The 15,718-nt window shown below is 41.8% G+C and overlaps 2 protein-coding genes across 6 annotated transcripts in view; one reads left to right on the forward strand and one right to left on the reverse strand.

The window, feature by feature from the left end:
• Positions 1-3,908, forward strand: part of KIF2A (kinesin family member 2A) — a 46,439-nt gene extending 42,531 nt beyond the window's left edge. For 4 of the 5 annotated variants that reach the window (XM_053408583.1, XM_053408585.1, XM_053408584.1 and 1 more), the window contains 3 exons: positions 855-956; positions 1,543-1,678; positions 2,986-3,908. In XM_053408583.1, coding sequence (XP_053264558.1) covers positions 855-956; positions 1,543-1,678; positions 2,986-3,071 — 324 coding nt within the window. In that variant the 3' untranslated portion in view covers positions 3,072-3,908. Of the gene's footprint in view, positions 1-854; positions 957-1,073; positions 1,232-1,542; positions 1,679-2,985 lie in introns of those variants that run through there. The other variant, XM_053408586.1, reaches the window with a different exon arrangement.
• Positions 3,909-4,658: 750 nt separating this feature from the next.
• DIMT1 (DIM1 rRNA methyltransferase and ribosome maturation factor) lies at positions 4,659-15,716 on the reverse strand. The gene is made up of 12 exons (XM_053408590.1): positions 15,550-15,716; positions 14,408-14,481; positions 13,052-13,138; positions 12,260-12,321; positions 12,068-12,161; positions 11,918-11,967; positions 10,297-10,420; positions 10,077-10,169; positions 8,693-8,757; positions 7,957-8,020; positions 7,728-7,834; positions 4,659-6,466 (listed from the first exon to the last, which is right to left on the reverse strand). The coding sequence occupies exons 1-12, from the start codon at positions 15,608-15,610 to the stop codon at positions 6,424-6,426; spliced, it is 924 nt and encodes a 307-aa protein (XP_053264565.1). The 5' UTR covers positions 15,611-15,716; the 3' UTR covers positions 4,659-6,423.
• Between the last annotated feature and the right edge of the window lie 2 nt (positions 15,717-15,718).

A 15,718-nucleotide genomic window follows, 5' to 3' on the forward strand; every position in this document is an offset into this window, starting at 1 on the left:
TTTCCCCCCTCACTGTAGATCCCACCTTAATTCTGTCATGGAACTCAAAGTGGCGGTCACTCATCCAGGCACTGTCCAAACCTGCCTAGCTTCAACAAGGTGGTGTCCTCCAGACCATACAAATAATTTGCTAGACAGCTCTTTGGAGCTTCTTTCTCACCGTTTATATTTCATGAGCAGATAATGCTGTTGCTTCTGTATGGAAGAATATTTTAGTGGCCCTTTGGAATAATATACAATCACTGAACTTGGCATTTTAGTCAGCAAACAAATGGCATTTGGGGCAACCTTCAGTTCTTGCTGTTGTGTGGGATTCCCTAAAGATTTTATTTTTGTTAGGTTCTCCTGGAGATTCCTTGCCTATACAAACCAATCTCTTGCTCTGTATTGATTCAGGTTACCATGTTTCGTTACCTTCTTTTTTCTCGTTTTGTTTCCTTGTGTATTCTTGCAATTGCTCATTTTTTTTGTTTTTCTCAATTGAAGTGTATCCCAAAACTGGATTGCACTCCGTACATTGTAATAAACTTATGAATTAGCCTTGTTCAAGAGAACATAAGCATTTGTCTTGCTGAGTCATGGATCAGTGTTTTATCTCCAAGCAGTGATGATTCTGGGAACTTTACAAGTAGGGTAAAATAGACATGGTCATCCCTAGATAGTTGCCTTCAGCTTTGGTAATCGGTGCTGCCCATAAAAAAGTTGCATTGACTCTGAGCTTGGACTTTCTAATTTGCATTATTATGGCTAGTTACTAGATATGAGGGTCACCAATTTCTGTCATTTGTTCTTCAACATGCTGCTTTCTGTTTTTTGAAAAGTAGAATTATATTGAGCTTCATTGTTTTTAAAAGGAGGAAGAAGTATCGCCACAGTTGTTTACTTTCCATGAAGCTGTATCACAGATGGTGGAAATGGAAGAGCAAGTTGTAGAAGACCACAGAGCTGTCTTCCAGGTAAACATGGAGCGCTGATTAATACAGAGGCTGGGATCCGAAGAACTGTTGAGCACTGTACAACCATGGGGCCTTTGGGCTTGTTTTTCTGAAGCTACAACTTCTCTCATCCCATAGGGCAAGGTTCCATTGACACTGAAGAGATTTTCAGAAACAGTTAATGATTGGGCATTGGAATTGGCACTAGGCATGTTCAAGCCCTTAGAAGTGCTTAAGTAGTATTTTTTATGTTGGTCAAACTTCCCAGTTGGGGCAATAAAAATGTTTTGAAAAGAGCTACAAACAACTTGCGGTTTTTGTGCAGTTTTCCTAATGCTTATTTTTTCCACAGTGTCTTTGCAGCTTGATAGTTGTGTAAACTGCTTCATCCCTGTTTCCTAGTCCTTATCTGAACCACACTGAAGCTTCTTGGAAATCATTGAAACAGGAAACTGTTTGTATTTGATATTTATAAAAAGGTTCCATCATAGGAATGTTTGTTGAACATATCAAAATTGTTTGTTAATTTTGGCAAGTTCAGCATTGCACTCCACAATTTGTTGCCTGCAAATTGATTGTTGTATGTTCTATCTTTGGTTTTTATTAGGAATCTATTAGGTGGCTAGAAGATGAAAAAGCTCTCTTGGAAATGACAGAAGAAGTAGACTATGATGTGGATTCATATGCTACACAACTTGAAGCAATCCTAGAACAAAAAATTTACATTTTGACTGAGCTTCGGGGTAGGTGTTTATACCTGCTTAGATATACTTCTTAGATATTGAAGAATTTGTTGAAAGTGACAAGTGGCTTGTGTTAGCATTTAATGGGTTTCAAGATTTATATATTTTTCACAAGCCAGTTTTAGTAGGGGGAGAAAATCAACTGATATTGATAACCATATAGTGGTTTATAAAACAAATCAGAGGAGCTAAAATTTCTAAGCATTTCAATATGTAAAGTACAGTGGTACCTCGCAAGACGAAATTAATTCGTTCTGCAAGTCTTTTCGTCTTGCGAGTGTTTTGTCTTGCGAAGCACAGTCAAGTCGCAACTGCACCTCTTCAAGCGGTTTTAAGAAAAAGGAAACAAACTCGCAAGACGTTTTTGTCTTGCGAAGCAAGCCCATAGGGAAATTCGTCTTGCGAAGCAACTCTAAAAACGAAAAACTCTTTCGAGTTTTTCGTCTTCCGAGGCATTCGTCTTGCGAGGTACCACTGTACAGTGGTACCTTGGGTTAAATACGCTTCAGGTTACATACACTTCAGGTTACAGACTCTGTTAACCCAGAAATAGTACCTCGGGTTAAGAAATTTGCTTCCGGCAGCACGGCAGTGGCATGGCAGCCCCATTAGCTAAAGTGGTGCTTCAGGTTAAGTACAGTTTCAGGTTAAGAAAGTACCTCCAGAACGAATTATGTACATAACCAGAGGTACCACTGTATAGTAGTGTAGCATGTGATCTCGTTTTGATTACAGCTGCAGAATTAAAGAATAGCAATGCATCATCTATTTCTATCTGCTGTGGTCCATTGCAGCCTTTCTTTTGACTTGCTTTTTAAAGAAACACCTGGTTTCTTAAATCTCGTAGTGAGCAAATTTCAATTTGCATCTATTGCTGCTTCTAATTTCATTACTGGTCCTGATGAACACATGTTCTTCAGACTTTAAATCTTGATCCAGACATTGGAAGAACTGCTGAAAGAGCATACCAAGCTCTTTTCCATTTGGTGCAGTTGTCCTGCTTTGATTGTATCTGTCTTAAAACAAAGTTGTCAGAATGGGAAGCTCGGTTTCCACTTGATCCAAAGTGGAATTGGTACTATGTGTTGCACGATTACACCTCTGTGTGTTCTAATATGTGTTTTTATTTATACAGTACATTATTGAAATTGCATGTAGTATTTACTTACACGTAATTTTATATGTTGCCTTTCTACGTCGACAAAATTTCCAATAATAAAAGACACTACTTTATGCCTCAAGGTCTGGGTACAGGAACCGTGCTAAAATTATTCAGCTGACAACGGACTTTCCTTTCTTGTTTTAAGATAAAGTGAAATCCTTCCGCACAGCGCTACAGGAGGAGGAGCACGCCAGTAAACAGATCAATCCGAAGAGACCACGTGCCCTTTGAGGCAATCTTCTGCTGCTAAAGGATGCCTGAGCCTTCATTGCTGTACCACACCGTTGGTTGGAAATGAAGCTCTAAGAAGTCAACTACTTGAAAGAGCGAAAACTTTTGAAGTGTCTGTGGAAATGCCCCATTTCTTCTTCCCCTGGCTGACATTTCAGTTGTGTGGAACACTCCTAAGATGTCTGCAAAATGCTTCTAGACCAGATAGCACAACCAGGCAGGTTTTGGAGATGGGAAGCACTTTTTGTTTCAAATGTTTTAACTTACTCAAAATTGTGAATTTTGTTTTGGAAATATTTGCCAATTTTTTAAAAATAATGAAGTAAAATGGTGGACTTGTAAAAAGAAAATTCACAGTATTTTGTTTCACTTATGTCAAGTTTTGTTGCAAAGAACAGCTGTGCAGTTTTGTATTTGCATGCATGCCCACCTCATCCGTGATTGTATATACCTCCTCTTCTAGACAGCTGTGCTCACCTCTTCCCATTTGTGCCTTGACCAAGGCGACTTGACCCTATACGTCCTCTCTAAAGCACAGCCTTAATAAATGACATTCCTTATTTGTCAATGTAAATTACTTTTATTGTGTGTACATTTTAATGTGTGTTTGGGTTTTCATTTTTCGTGACTAGTTCTTCATTTCACGGTATGTGCCATATCATTGACCTGGAATTAAAAACATGTTGGTGTGGATTGACGGCAAGCCATTCCATTTCCCCCTGTAAAAATCTGGAATCATGATTTATTTCAGTTACCATGAAGAGTCTCTAACATTTTCTTTGTAAAGAACAAATCTATAAATTAGTGGATGTATAATAAAAGGTAATTGATTATGAAGGAGAGTTGTATCTTAGGATAATACAGATATACGGTATGTGTGCTAGTGTGATGTCAGAATAAGGTGCAATCGAATCTCTGCATATGGGTAGGAAAGGTATCCAATGACTAGGATACCAAAGTAACCCTGTCACGTACTACTAAAATTGGCTTCTGATGCATGGGAGTTTACATGTGCATTAACTGTAGTCCGCAGGTAGTTAGTACTGTTGCTTTAAAAGAAAGTAGCTAATGCATATTTTCCATTTGTACAGTGCCATCAGCTGAAAAGTGAGGTGAATTTGTACCATTTGAGGATTTGCACAATAAACTCCACAAAACTTTTCTGATGCTGAAGAAATTCCACAATGATGCCTGAAAACTTCACAAATGGCACTGTGTGTCCAGCACTTTTTAAGATGGTGGCACTTCAATTATTTTTGCAAATTGATATAAAAAAATTACCCTTTATATGTATTTTTTTTTGTCAGATGAATTGTAGACCTCTCTAGGAGTTCTCCCTATTCCCAAGATAGATTCCAGGTGCTCATATCAACAACAGACATTCCTTGGAACTGTTTCATAGTTTGTTTCTGGAACATAAGCCCATCTGTGCTGTGGCTGAGGGAAATAAAGGGAAAGCAATGAGAAGAGAGCTTAAATGAGCCAGAGTTTCTCAGTATTCAACATAATCCCCATAGAAAGGTAGCCCCTTGCCATATCATGGTGACAAAGCGCCTGTCTGTAAACATGAAAACTGAAACAGCAATGTAGATTTTACACAATGTGTTTAATAAATTTAACTGAAATATAAATTAGAGATGAGAATTTTACTTCTATACAACTTTTTGTAAAATGTCTTCTTTCGTAGCTGCATCCTACTGTTAGGATATTTTAGAAAAGATTCATGGAAGATCCTTGCATCAGGAAATTGTGATTCTGTTCAGCTTTGCCTTACATCAAGCTATATCACTAGTGACACACTACCTCTTACAGCATATTGTAAATATGCAAGCTAGGAAATGCATGTCTATGTGGGGAAGTATGTGTCCCCAAAAGAGATGCAATTCCTCAGCTGCCTTCAGATGGCACCATAATTAGAAGAGGCACAAGTTTTTCTCTTACCTCTAACCCATCTCTCCTTAAAAAAGCAGATCTGCCTGGAGCAACTGACTTGACCCTATCTGTGATATATAAGAAGGAAGTCTTCCTTGCTCTGAAAGGAGGACACTTATTAGTTCCTCTGAAAAGAAAATTAATGATGAAGTAAATGTGCTTTCCAAAGGGAGAGTTATCTCTTGTCATGTGAATATCCTGCCTTGAAATCACTTACTGGAATAGAATGAGGTATTTTACTAGTCAAATGTAAGACCAGCTATGAGGACTATCAAATGCTGGTGCTGCCATGATAATCTTATACAGTGGTACCTCGGGTTACATACTCTTCAGGTTACAGATTCCGCTAACCCAGAAATAGTACCTCAGGTTAAGAACTTCGATGCCAGCGGCCCCATTAGCCAAAGTGGTGCTTCAGGTTAAGAACAGTTTCAGGTTAAGAACGGACCTCCGGAACAAATTAAGTATGTAACCAGAGGTACCACTGTATGCAGTTTCTACACAAATTCCTTACCACAAGGAAGAACCAAGCCGACTGGTTGTTCATTTATAATTCTTAACCATGGATGGAATATCAAGTTGCACTGTGTTACTGGTTTCCACAAGCCGCCTGCATTTGACTTGGTCCAGATATACAAAGCCTCAAGGAGTTGTATCTTCTTTTACTAAACTGCATATTCAGGGGTCACATTAGGAATCTGAAAGAGCATGGATACCTCTTGATGTGACTCATACACACATCTACTAAACTTGTAAGTTTATGCTACTTCAGGTAAGAATCTAGCAAAATGGAGATGAGTCTTGAAGCCAATGTGCACAACCCACCACATCACAGATCAGTGGCTTAGAGTTGAGGTGCTTGTAAATGTTGAATGTTTGTGGAAAACACTGATACAAAAAGCATTGTTTATTGCAATGCACCGTCTAAGAATGACTACAGAACTTGACACACACACAAAATCTAAGGAGTGGGTTTGACAATTAAGAGAACCTAGTTTACATCTTGGATCATGAATTCTTTAATAAAGGAATAGTATCTGGGTTGTAATATCAAACATAACAGTTGTTCTTGGTTGGGGTGCTTTTTGTTGGGAGCAGGTGGTCACTGTGGCTTAAGCAATGCAATAAGAAAAATAAAAGGTGTATTTCAGGAGACCCTGAACATGGCTGGAGAGTTTACACTCTGCATCACATACGTTCTCTTAAAAAAACCTCCAAAAGGAGCAGAGCAGAACAAAGGCATGGTGGCGATTGGCGTTGTCCTTGAGAACCCATTTTGCACCAATGGGGTAATTAAACAGCTCGATGTGCATGTGCAGCATGGCACACATCATCTCGGGTGAAATTCTGATACCACCTTTAGATAGTTCAGTTCATCCTTACAAAAGCATTGCTGCTCAGCGTCTCTTCCATCTTCCCTTTAGGAAAAGTGGATGCCTTTTGCGTTGAAGCCATGCAGAACACTGGAAAATGAAAATATTCATCTCTCACTGACATTTTATATGACATTAAGAGTGCCACTTGTAAGTGATCCTGGGTCCCTCTGTGTCCAATTTCCAAGGCAAGAGAAAGTTCTCTCCTCTTTTTGTACTCCTGCTTCTGAAGTCTTGGAACCAATAACTCCAAAACTCCCAATTTCACTACCGCACCTACTTCCTGCTACCCTCGGAACAAGATCTGTGGCAATTTTGTTTAGTCATTCAGTTCCTGCTCTCTCCGCCCCCCCCGAAGGAGTCCAGTTGGCATTGGAAAAGCAGGTAGGGATATCATTTAAGAGCAGTCGGCAAGATTTAGGATATGGGCTTGTATAAGACTTCAGAAGCAGTAAAGAACCATCCAGGATTTCTGGCTTCTGCTTGGAGCCTGGGAGAAAACACCTAGTCCTCCTTTCCTCCACAAATCACTGCAGCCCAGTTCTATGGCTGGGCCAAGATGGCAGCCGTTCCTACAATCATCAGTCCAAAGGACCAGATGACAAGACCCCTCCTCTCAGCCTTGCTGATGTGGTCCAAAGGAAAGCAGAAATATACATTTGGCACCAGCTTGGCTGCAGGAAGCAGGTGTACAAGGCAACATTCAACCATCTTAGGGTCACCACCCAGGATCTGTGTAGGGTGTACTTAGCCTTTTATTCTCTCAAGATGTCCCATAAGGCAGCAGAGGTTAATGGTTACGAGTTTTCCTTCTCCCAGATGGCACCTGTCAACCTCCGAAGGTACCCCATCTGCCCCTCACTACTCTCTACAGCACATGCAGAAACCACCTTTCTGACTGTTATACACACTATTGGTCTCGTCCACTCAATCTGCCAGGGCCTGTCCTAACTCCCCAAGGGTTTGAGACCCACTGGCTACCCTCATCTGGGCTTGGAAAATAACAGCCTGCCTCGTTTGCAGCTAGTGTGGCAGAGTAGCAGGCACAATTGTAAAAGCTCCCTTCCCAACCCCCAGGATGTACAATTTACACATTGGCGTCATTCATGTGTGCGGACCGGTCTCAAGCACACTTCCTCTGACATTGCATGTGTGGTAGGAAGAGTGGCCTGCCCAACTGGTAACACACTGCAAGGAAGGCAAAGTGCAGAAGCATCTCAGGTATCAAGGGGAATCTCTCCCACCCCTGCCCTCCACACTTATTTTTCTTTTCATTTTGGAAATAGGAGGTCTCTGTTTAAAGGAGAGCATGCAATGCACCAAAGCTTGAAAGAAATGCCCTTGGCTTCACCTGATGAAGTCATCAATATCCATGACTCGCGCACGTTTTTCTGCATAACCAGTGTCTTTTAGGATTCCCTGTATGAAACTTCCAATACTGAAATCTTCTGGAATTTCCTGTCAATACAAAACAGAAAGCAGAGAATTTTGCTTATACAGCACGTATCAAACAAGTAGCAAGACACTGATGCTTACATGAAGCTTGTTTGGGGGAGGTAGAGAATGCTTGAAATGCTTACCAAGTTATTTTGTGAACAGTGAATCCGATAATTCTTTTCCAGCAGCTTTTTCACAGCATTTGAACTGAGGAGGAGGAGGAAGAGAAGGAGGAGGAGGTTACACATATAGATCTTTTGGGATGAGGCTGGGCAAATACAAAATTCCCTGTTCAAATCCATTTTCCTCCAAAGAAAGCTATTGCTGGCTGGAGCCAGAGCCCAAAACATTTGGAGAGCACCAGATAATCTCCAGCTGTTTTGGACTACAATTCCCATCATCTCTGACCACTGGTCCCGCTAGCTAGAGATGATGGGTGTTGTAGTCCAAAAGCAGTTGGAGACTCGAGTTTGGGAAACCCTGCTCTAGTCTATATATCCATGAGGAGCCCTGAGTGCATTCTAATTTGTCTTGGTGACTTTTGGCTCTCAGCTCCCTTCTTCCACAATGACTGAGGTAGAAGGAAATGCTGAGAAGGTAGGCCCACCACCTTCTCCCTCCACTCCCTGCTCTCAGTTAATGAAAGATGAAGGGACAGGACAATTCTTAGCAATCGAGTCATCTGGCCTAGTGCTTCCTATTGTCCATGAAACACACACACTTCTTCCAAGGTCCAGAAGAATAACACCCCACCCAGTCTCAGTCCACAATGGTCAGCATGATTAACAAGTCAGCCAAGGAGAAACGGTTGACTCTTGCAGGAGGAAAGAGACTGCCTTGCAGCACACCAAACATTTCCTCCAATATGAGGTAACTTACTTAAAAACTGCAGCGAGTGTCTTGTTTTTCCTGACAAACACTATCCTTAGTAGACCATCCCACTCCTGAATAAAAATTAAAAATACACTTTGTTTAAGCAACCTTTTCAGAGGAGTTTACAGAGCTCCTGCTACCCACCACGCCTCCCCATTGCCCATTTCATTATGTTTGGGTTCCCATACATCTCTCAAGTACCCCAATCTTGCCTCTTCTTTTTCCTTCTTCAATCTGCAGATTAGAACCTGTGGCCTATCAGAAGTTGTTGGGCTTCAACCCCCCTCAGCACCAGCCAACATGGCCAACCGTCAGGGATGAGGAGCGGTGTAGTCCAAGCAACAGGTTGCCCACCTATTTACCTGCTAGTAGGATATGTTCGAAAGCACGTCAAAGTGCAAGTAGATAAATAGGTACTGCTCCGGCGGGAAGGTAAACGGCGTTTCCGTGCACCGCTCTGGTTCGCCAGAAGTGGCTTAGTCATGCTGGCCATGTGACCCGGAAGCTGTACGCCGGCTCCCTTGGCCAATAAAGAGAGATGAGTGCTGCAACCCCAGAGTCGGTCACGACTGGACCTAATGGTCAGGGGTCCTTTACCTTTAGGATATGGCGGTATTCAAAATGTGTTTAACCCCCTATGAGAGAAGCCACTATGAAAAGCCCCATTCAGGTTTTACAAATTTCTCCCAAGTCACAAGGAATGTGCTTTCAAATGCAGTATAATCAAGGCACACTTTGACAGGTCTCTACGTGGATACTCAATATTTAAAGACTTACATATCACAACAGGTAGAACAGAGGCTGACGAGGACTCTGGTTTTCAAGGTACCACTCTGCTTTAGCCTCAGTGGAAACTATGAAGCCTTGGCATCAAAGCTTAGCACCGTTAGGGCTTTTCATTCAAGCTAATGAAACCTGCCATTTTACCACAAGGAAGAGATTCGCCCTCCTCTTTCCTCTCCAAAGGCTAAGCTTTGCTTTGCCAACACCATTCCAAATCACAAAATAATGCTCTGAAGAAGGCTCAGGTGCACTCAAAGTTTCCACCTCATCATCTTGCTTTCTTATTAGTAACTGATGTTAACAAGGTGCGAAGCAGGGATGGGGAGCCTATGACCCTCTGGTTGCTATTGAACTCTAACTTCCATGATCCTTGACCACTGGCCAAGTTGGGCAGGGCTGCAGGGAGCTGGAATCCAAAAACATCTGGAGGGTCGCAGATGCCCCATCCCTGGTGTAAAACGCTAGGCAACCTTCACAACAATGGTTGCTCAACTGTTGTTTAGATACTATCTTGAGGAGAATATTCAAAACAATACATTGAGGACCTTTACACATTAACTACGAAAGATGTTTTCATGCATATTATATTAATATTGATGCGTCTCACCTGAAAATTGATTGGCGGTGGAGGGTTCCTTGGCTCTATTCTCACAACACTGGATTCAACTTTGGGTGGCGGTTTAAAATTATTTTTCCCTACCTGTTAATCATTATAAAAGTTAGCTCTTAGGAAAAAAGAAGAATAATTTTCAGCCTCTTAAAAGCTTGCTTGCCCACCCTAGTCTTTGATCCACAAACCCAGTTTTGCTTTTGCTTATTTTCCTTACCTTCATCAGATGATCGACGCGAGCTAATAGCTGAGTATTAACAGAGAGTCTGCAATATAAGGGAGAGCCTGGCTTTGCGACCAAGCGAAGAGCAAATTCTCTTTGAAACATGAGGACTGCGCACCTGGAAGTTAAAAATGAGTTGCAAGCATTGAGCCATACAGCCTTTAAGCAAGGCCAACAACTTAGCCAACACTTGTTCATCAATAGCCTACGTACAGTTATGACTATTAAGAGGATACAGACAACAGTGAATGTAACAGAAGCTCTAATTAAACCCTGATTTCAAACCATTTCCTTTATTCATTTACTGCCTCCTCGCTATGTTTAAGGCAGCTGATGACAATATTATGGCAAGAAACAAATACCTGACATGTCAACGACAATGGAGATTCATTTGACTGGCACGTCAGGTATTTATTAATTGCTTCCATCAGATTTATTTCTGTTAATTACTGATAAAACTAGAAACTTTGTGTCAATCTCTCCCCCCCCCCCCGCATTGGAAAAACATGTATCTTTTTCTGTCAATCATTGTTTTTAGTCCCCACCCCCAAATAGTATTGTTTGAGAGAACTGCAATGCATATAAAGATTTGCAGGTGAAATCTAATGAAAACTCAACTTGGGAAATGGGATGGAAGGGCAAAAATAGGACAACCACCTTCAGTCTCCAGATGTCAAACTCCTTGGGGAGATGTCAAGTGACAATGCTTAGCTGTTTCGATTTCAAGAACAAACAGCTATTTGTGCACGATCCACATAGACACCTTCCTTGCATCTTAGACATACTAATCATAACTCCGAATGTAAAAGATGAAAGTGTTTTTAGCATTCTAGCTTGACAAATTGCTCATCATTTGTTTTCTAGATCAGTTGGTTGCTAATACCAATGCATTGGGTTGAAACCAACAACGCATGAATAGATTCCTTCTTGCTTAACAGGACTTTCCCTTCCTCTTCATTTCCTGCACTCCCCGACCCCCCCAACACCTTTTGAGCAGACTGGGGTGGGGGAGAGCATGTGGGGTCTGCAGAGAGGAAGGTGAAGTCCTGTTGTGTTAGTCAAAGTTTGCTCTGCCCAGTGCAGAGACACCACTGGATACAAGTCATTCTCCATAGTTACCGCATTGGCCTGAATATAAGCCTCACTTTTATTTCCAAATTCTGACAGTGAAAAGTTAAAGTGCGGCTTAAATTCGCGACCTTACAGAAATTGGCTTTTATGATATCGCTGCTGAAACAGACATACGGTAAAACAGAACAAAAAGAACTTTCTTGCCAATTTGCGAGCTTGAGACTGTTCATTTGCCATTTACGGGTGTGAGTGCCTGTGGAATTGTAGCAATTGAATAGTAATCTGTGATTTTAGCAATTGTACAGTAACTTTTGCGGGCTTGCAAGATCAAAGGCTTAAACTGGCTCGGAGTTACAATTCTACCAACCGCAGCGATTTTCAGCCTGTAACCCAATTTTAAGGGAGTGGCTTATATTCGGGTATTCTCCCCCCTCCCCCGAATTTTAAAGGTGCAGCTTATTTGTGGGTGTGGCTTATATTCGAGCCAATACGGTAATTATGTGTAAAAAGCACCTTAAATCTATTAGATACAATATAGTTGTACCTGAAGAAAGGCCGGTGCAGCAGTAGCTTAAAAACAAAGGGAGAGGAAATCTGAAAACAAAGGAAGAAGTGTTAATTTCCTAGTAGGTTTATTCCTGCAAGCCATAAATTATATTGGCCCTTTCCCCAAATCGGTTGGTTTTGCCCTTACTTGATAAGGCAAGTTAGCCACACAAGCATCAAAGAAGGGCAGGTCACTTTTCAACACATCTCCGATCTTTATTTCAAGTTTGTTAGCCAGAGGCCTGGGACAAAGGAAAATTATTCCATTAATACATTTCCAAGACAGGTTCTAGGCGAAAAACAGTGTCATTCCACCATTGCACCCACTTTTTGCACTTACGTGCCCTGGACTCTCTTCTGAAGTTCACCAGCAAGCTTTACGTCCAATTCACAAGCAATTACCTGAAAAAGAATCATATACAAATGACTGCGTATGTGATCCATACACATTGTAGAAGGATTTTGTCCCTATGTAGAATCATGATTGAATGTGAGCCGCTTAAGAACCAAGTGTTTTACAGAAACGTTTTCATTTCATTTATTTTATCTGATTTCCCCTCTGAAATGAAGCCCAAAGTGGCTAACAAATCATTCAAAAAACAAATCTACTGATTTCAGCAGATAACAAAACTCTATAAATCTGCCGATGAAAATGTTATAATAAGCCTATAAAGAAAATTTATAACCAAGACAATTCCAGTGAACAATCCAAACAAAATTCAGTAACATATCTGTAAAGAGGGGGATAAAGAAATACAAGACACAGTTTGGCCAAAAAGATAGACACTTTTATCACCAATCCAGCAACTAGACCACTAGTTTAGTAGAATGAAGTAGAATGGTAGAAGATTCAGAACAGACAAGAGGAAGTTCTTCACACATTGCAGAGTTACAACATTTATACTCTGTGCTTTAGCCAAAAGGTTCTCTAAGTGACTTACAGAAATAAATTCTAAAACCATCGTCACCATCAGGCTCACAAAAATACATGACACATGAGGAAAAAGGGAAAAGCAAACTCAAGCATAGGATCTAAGAATTCTCTCTACAGTGCAGTTCTCTTCCCAACTCCCCCAGTAGCCAAATGTGAATAAAAAGAGAAGAACATCTTTATCACTTGGAAGCTCTTTACCTTTTTCACTTTTTCTAACATTTTTACTGTCATGTTTCCAGTGCCAGGACCGACTTCTAGAACAACATCAGTAGGGTACAAGGAAGCCTGAAAGTAAATAACATTGGAAATTACATGAAAAACTGGTTTTAGAAAAGCAGCAAGTACAGTAGTACCTCCAGTTATGAACGGGATCCGTTCCGGAGGCCTGGCCACATCCTGAAAACTTTGTAACTCGAGGCGCCCTTCTGCGCACGCGATTGAGCGCTTCTGCACATGCGCACACGGCAAAACCCAGAAGTGTGTTTGCAACCTGAGGTTTACGTACCCAGAGCGATACGTAAGCAGAGGTACGACTGTACTCGACAGAAGTACCAGCTGGGCCAATATCAGATGGCACATTAAAGTAGCTCTGATCCAGTAGTCTGTAGGAGGATCAGGACAATGAGAAGGGAAGTCATCATCTTGGCTTCCACCTGGTGTTGAAGAGCCTGGTGTGCAGATCTAGTTGTCATGTCAGCCACAGACCTTCATGCTGATCTGGACTGACCACAACTACATGCCTGGCTCGTGAGAGGCGACACCTGAAGAATATTGAAGTTCAATGACAACCTTGACCATTCTGGCTTCCCATCCACAGGCTTTTGTGTGATAGGCATGGAGGAAAGAAGTTGAAGGTGTCAGTTGTTTTGGCCTTTTTGTAGGAAGGCCTAGAGCGGGGTCTTCAACCAAACATGTTGAGAAGACAAGTAGCCACCCTTAGAGCAATCCCATCTAAGCCACTGTCCCACCCTTATTAGGTTTTCATAATCTAGCAAGGCGATTTTTGAAGCGGATGGTGCTCCTGTTCATAAATACCCAACTCGAGACCTACACAGAGTTTTCAGGATCTAACCAAGCCTTCCCCTGACCCTCTGAATAGTAAGGCTGCAAGCTGTTTCACTTATTATTTGGGGGCACAGACACACAAATCATTTTAAGCCATTTTACACTAAATGAGTGGCATTCAACTGAGTTTTATTCTGAGAAGAAGTATTGAAATTAATGAACTTAACTTAGTCATATTCATTAGTTTCAGTAGCTAAGCTCAAAGTAAAACCTAGCTGAATACCGCCAATGTTGTTAAACTTAAAGGTGTACTTCATTATTTTCATACTGATGCTGTCTAATCGTTCTTCTCAATATCGTTCTTCATTTCTAGAAATCAGGTGATAGTGTTTCACAGTGTAGTTATATACATGTCTGCTTAGGAGTAAGCCAATTGATTTCATTGAGGTTTACTTAAAGGTGAGTGGGCATAGGACTGCAGCCTTAGCCAGATTTGTACTCATTCACCTTTAAACACTTCTCTTTGTATCTAAAGTGCTTATGACCTACCTTTTCTATAATGCTGTTAACAATGAGGGGATTTTTCAAAATATGTTGACCAAGTCCAGTGTTGAACCTGATACCTATTAGTAAAGACAAAATAGTAGACAAACAAAAAGAAAAGTTAATCACAGTGCTGTTTACGTTTGTTAATGAACTGCAGCATTTAATAGTCTTCAACTTTATTATAAAGCGTAAGTCAAACATCCACTACCTCTTCCCATCTGTAATTTAAGAGTGCATGAAGGACCAGCTGTTGAATCTTAGAACTGGAATCATAGAGTTGGAAGGAAGCTGCAAGTGTCATCTAGTATGAACCGCTGCAATGCAGGAATATACAGGTGGCTAATAAAGCCTGGGACCTTGGCGTTATAAACACCAAGCTCTAAACAACTAAGCTAACTGGTGTTTTGCTCCTGCCTAAGCAGCCAACATGGATCACTTCCTTGCCGTGGTGAAGGGGCTTGAATAACTCAGAGAAGCTATGAACTATGCTGAACAGGGCACCCAAGATGGGCAGGTCATAGTGGAGAGTTTTGACCAAACGTGACCCACCTGGAGGAGGAACCGGCAAGCCACTCCAGTATCCCTGCCAAGAAAACTCCATGGACAAAGACAACAACAACAAGCAGGCAACAACACAGCTACCCTGCTTGGTACAGGTGGCTATCCAATTTACATGCATTTATATGTCACTTTTCCTCCAGGACATCATACAAAGCTCTCCTTCTACCCTTTACCTTCACAACAATCCTGCGAGGTAGGTGAGGCTGAGCGATCACGACTGACTCAGTGACACTCGGAGCACTTTGTAGCTGAGCGAGGATTTAAAACAGGGTCCCTTCCTACCCCTAGTCCAACTTTCTAACCACTACTTCACAACACTGTTTTTAATCTAGTACACGTTTTATGACACCCTTTGATCTGATGCAACAAACTCGCGAGGCCGGGCTTGACTGGGAGACGGCGGACCCTGGGCTAGCTTCACCCCGGTGAGTTTGATGGCTCAGCAGGGAACCGAAACCCGATCCGGCGGCACTCTAACCACTACACCGCACCGCCTGCTCCCTGTGACAAGATCAGGAGCCAGGAAATAAACCGGAGGAAAGTGAGTTCCCGTCTCCGTCCGCTGGAGTCTTTCCTCCTCTCACCTGGCGCTTTTCCTTCTGGGCGCTGCTGCCTCGAGCGCGGCTGCTTCTTTACCTTCGGCATGATCAGTATCGCGGCCAGACCCCCACCAGCCCACGTTGCTGTCCTCGCTGTCGCGGAGAGTTCCGGGGAGGAAGCCGTCACGCGCACTGCCTGCTGGGACAAGTAGTT

Source organism: Podarcis raffonei, chromosome 11 (genome assembly GCF_027172205.1).
Source record: "Podarcis raffonei isolate rPodRaf1 chromosome 11, rPodRaf1.pri, whole genome shotgun sequence".
Lineage (NCBI taxonomy): Eukaryota > Metazoa > Chordata > Lepidosauria > Squamata > Lacertidae > Podarcis > Podarcis raffonei.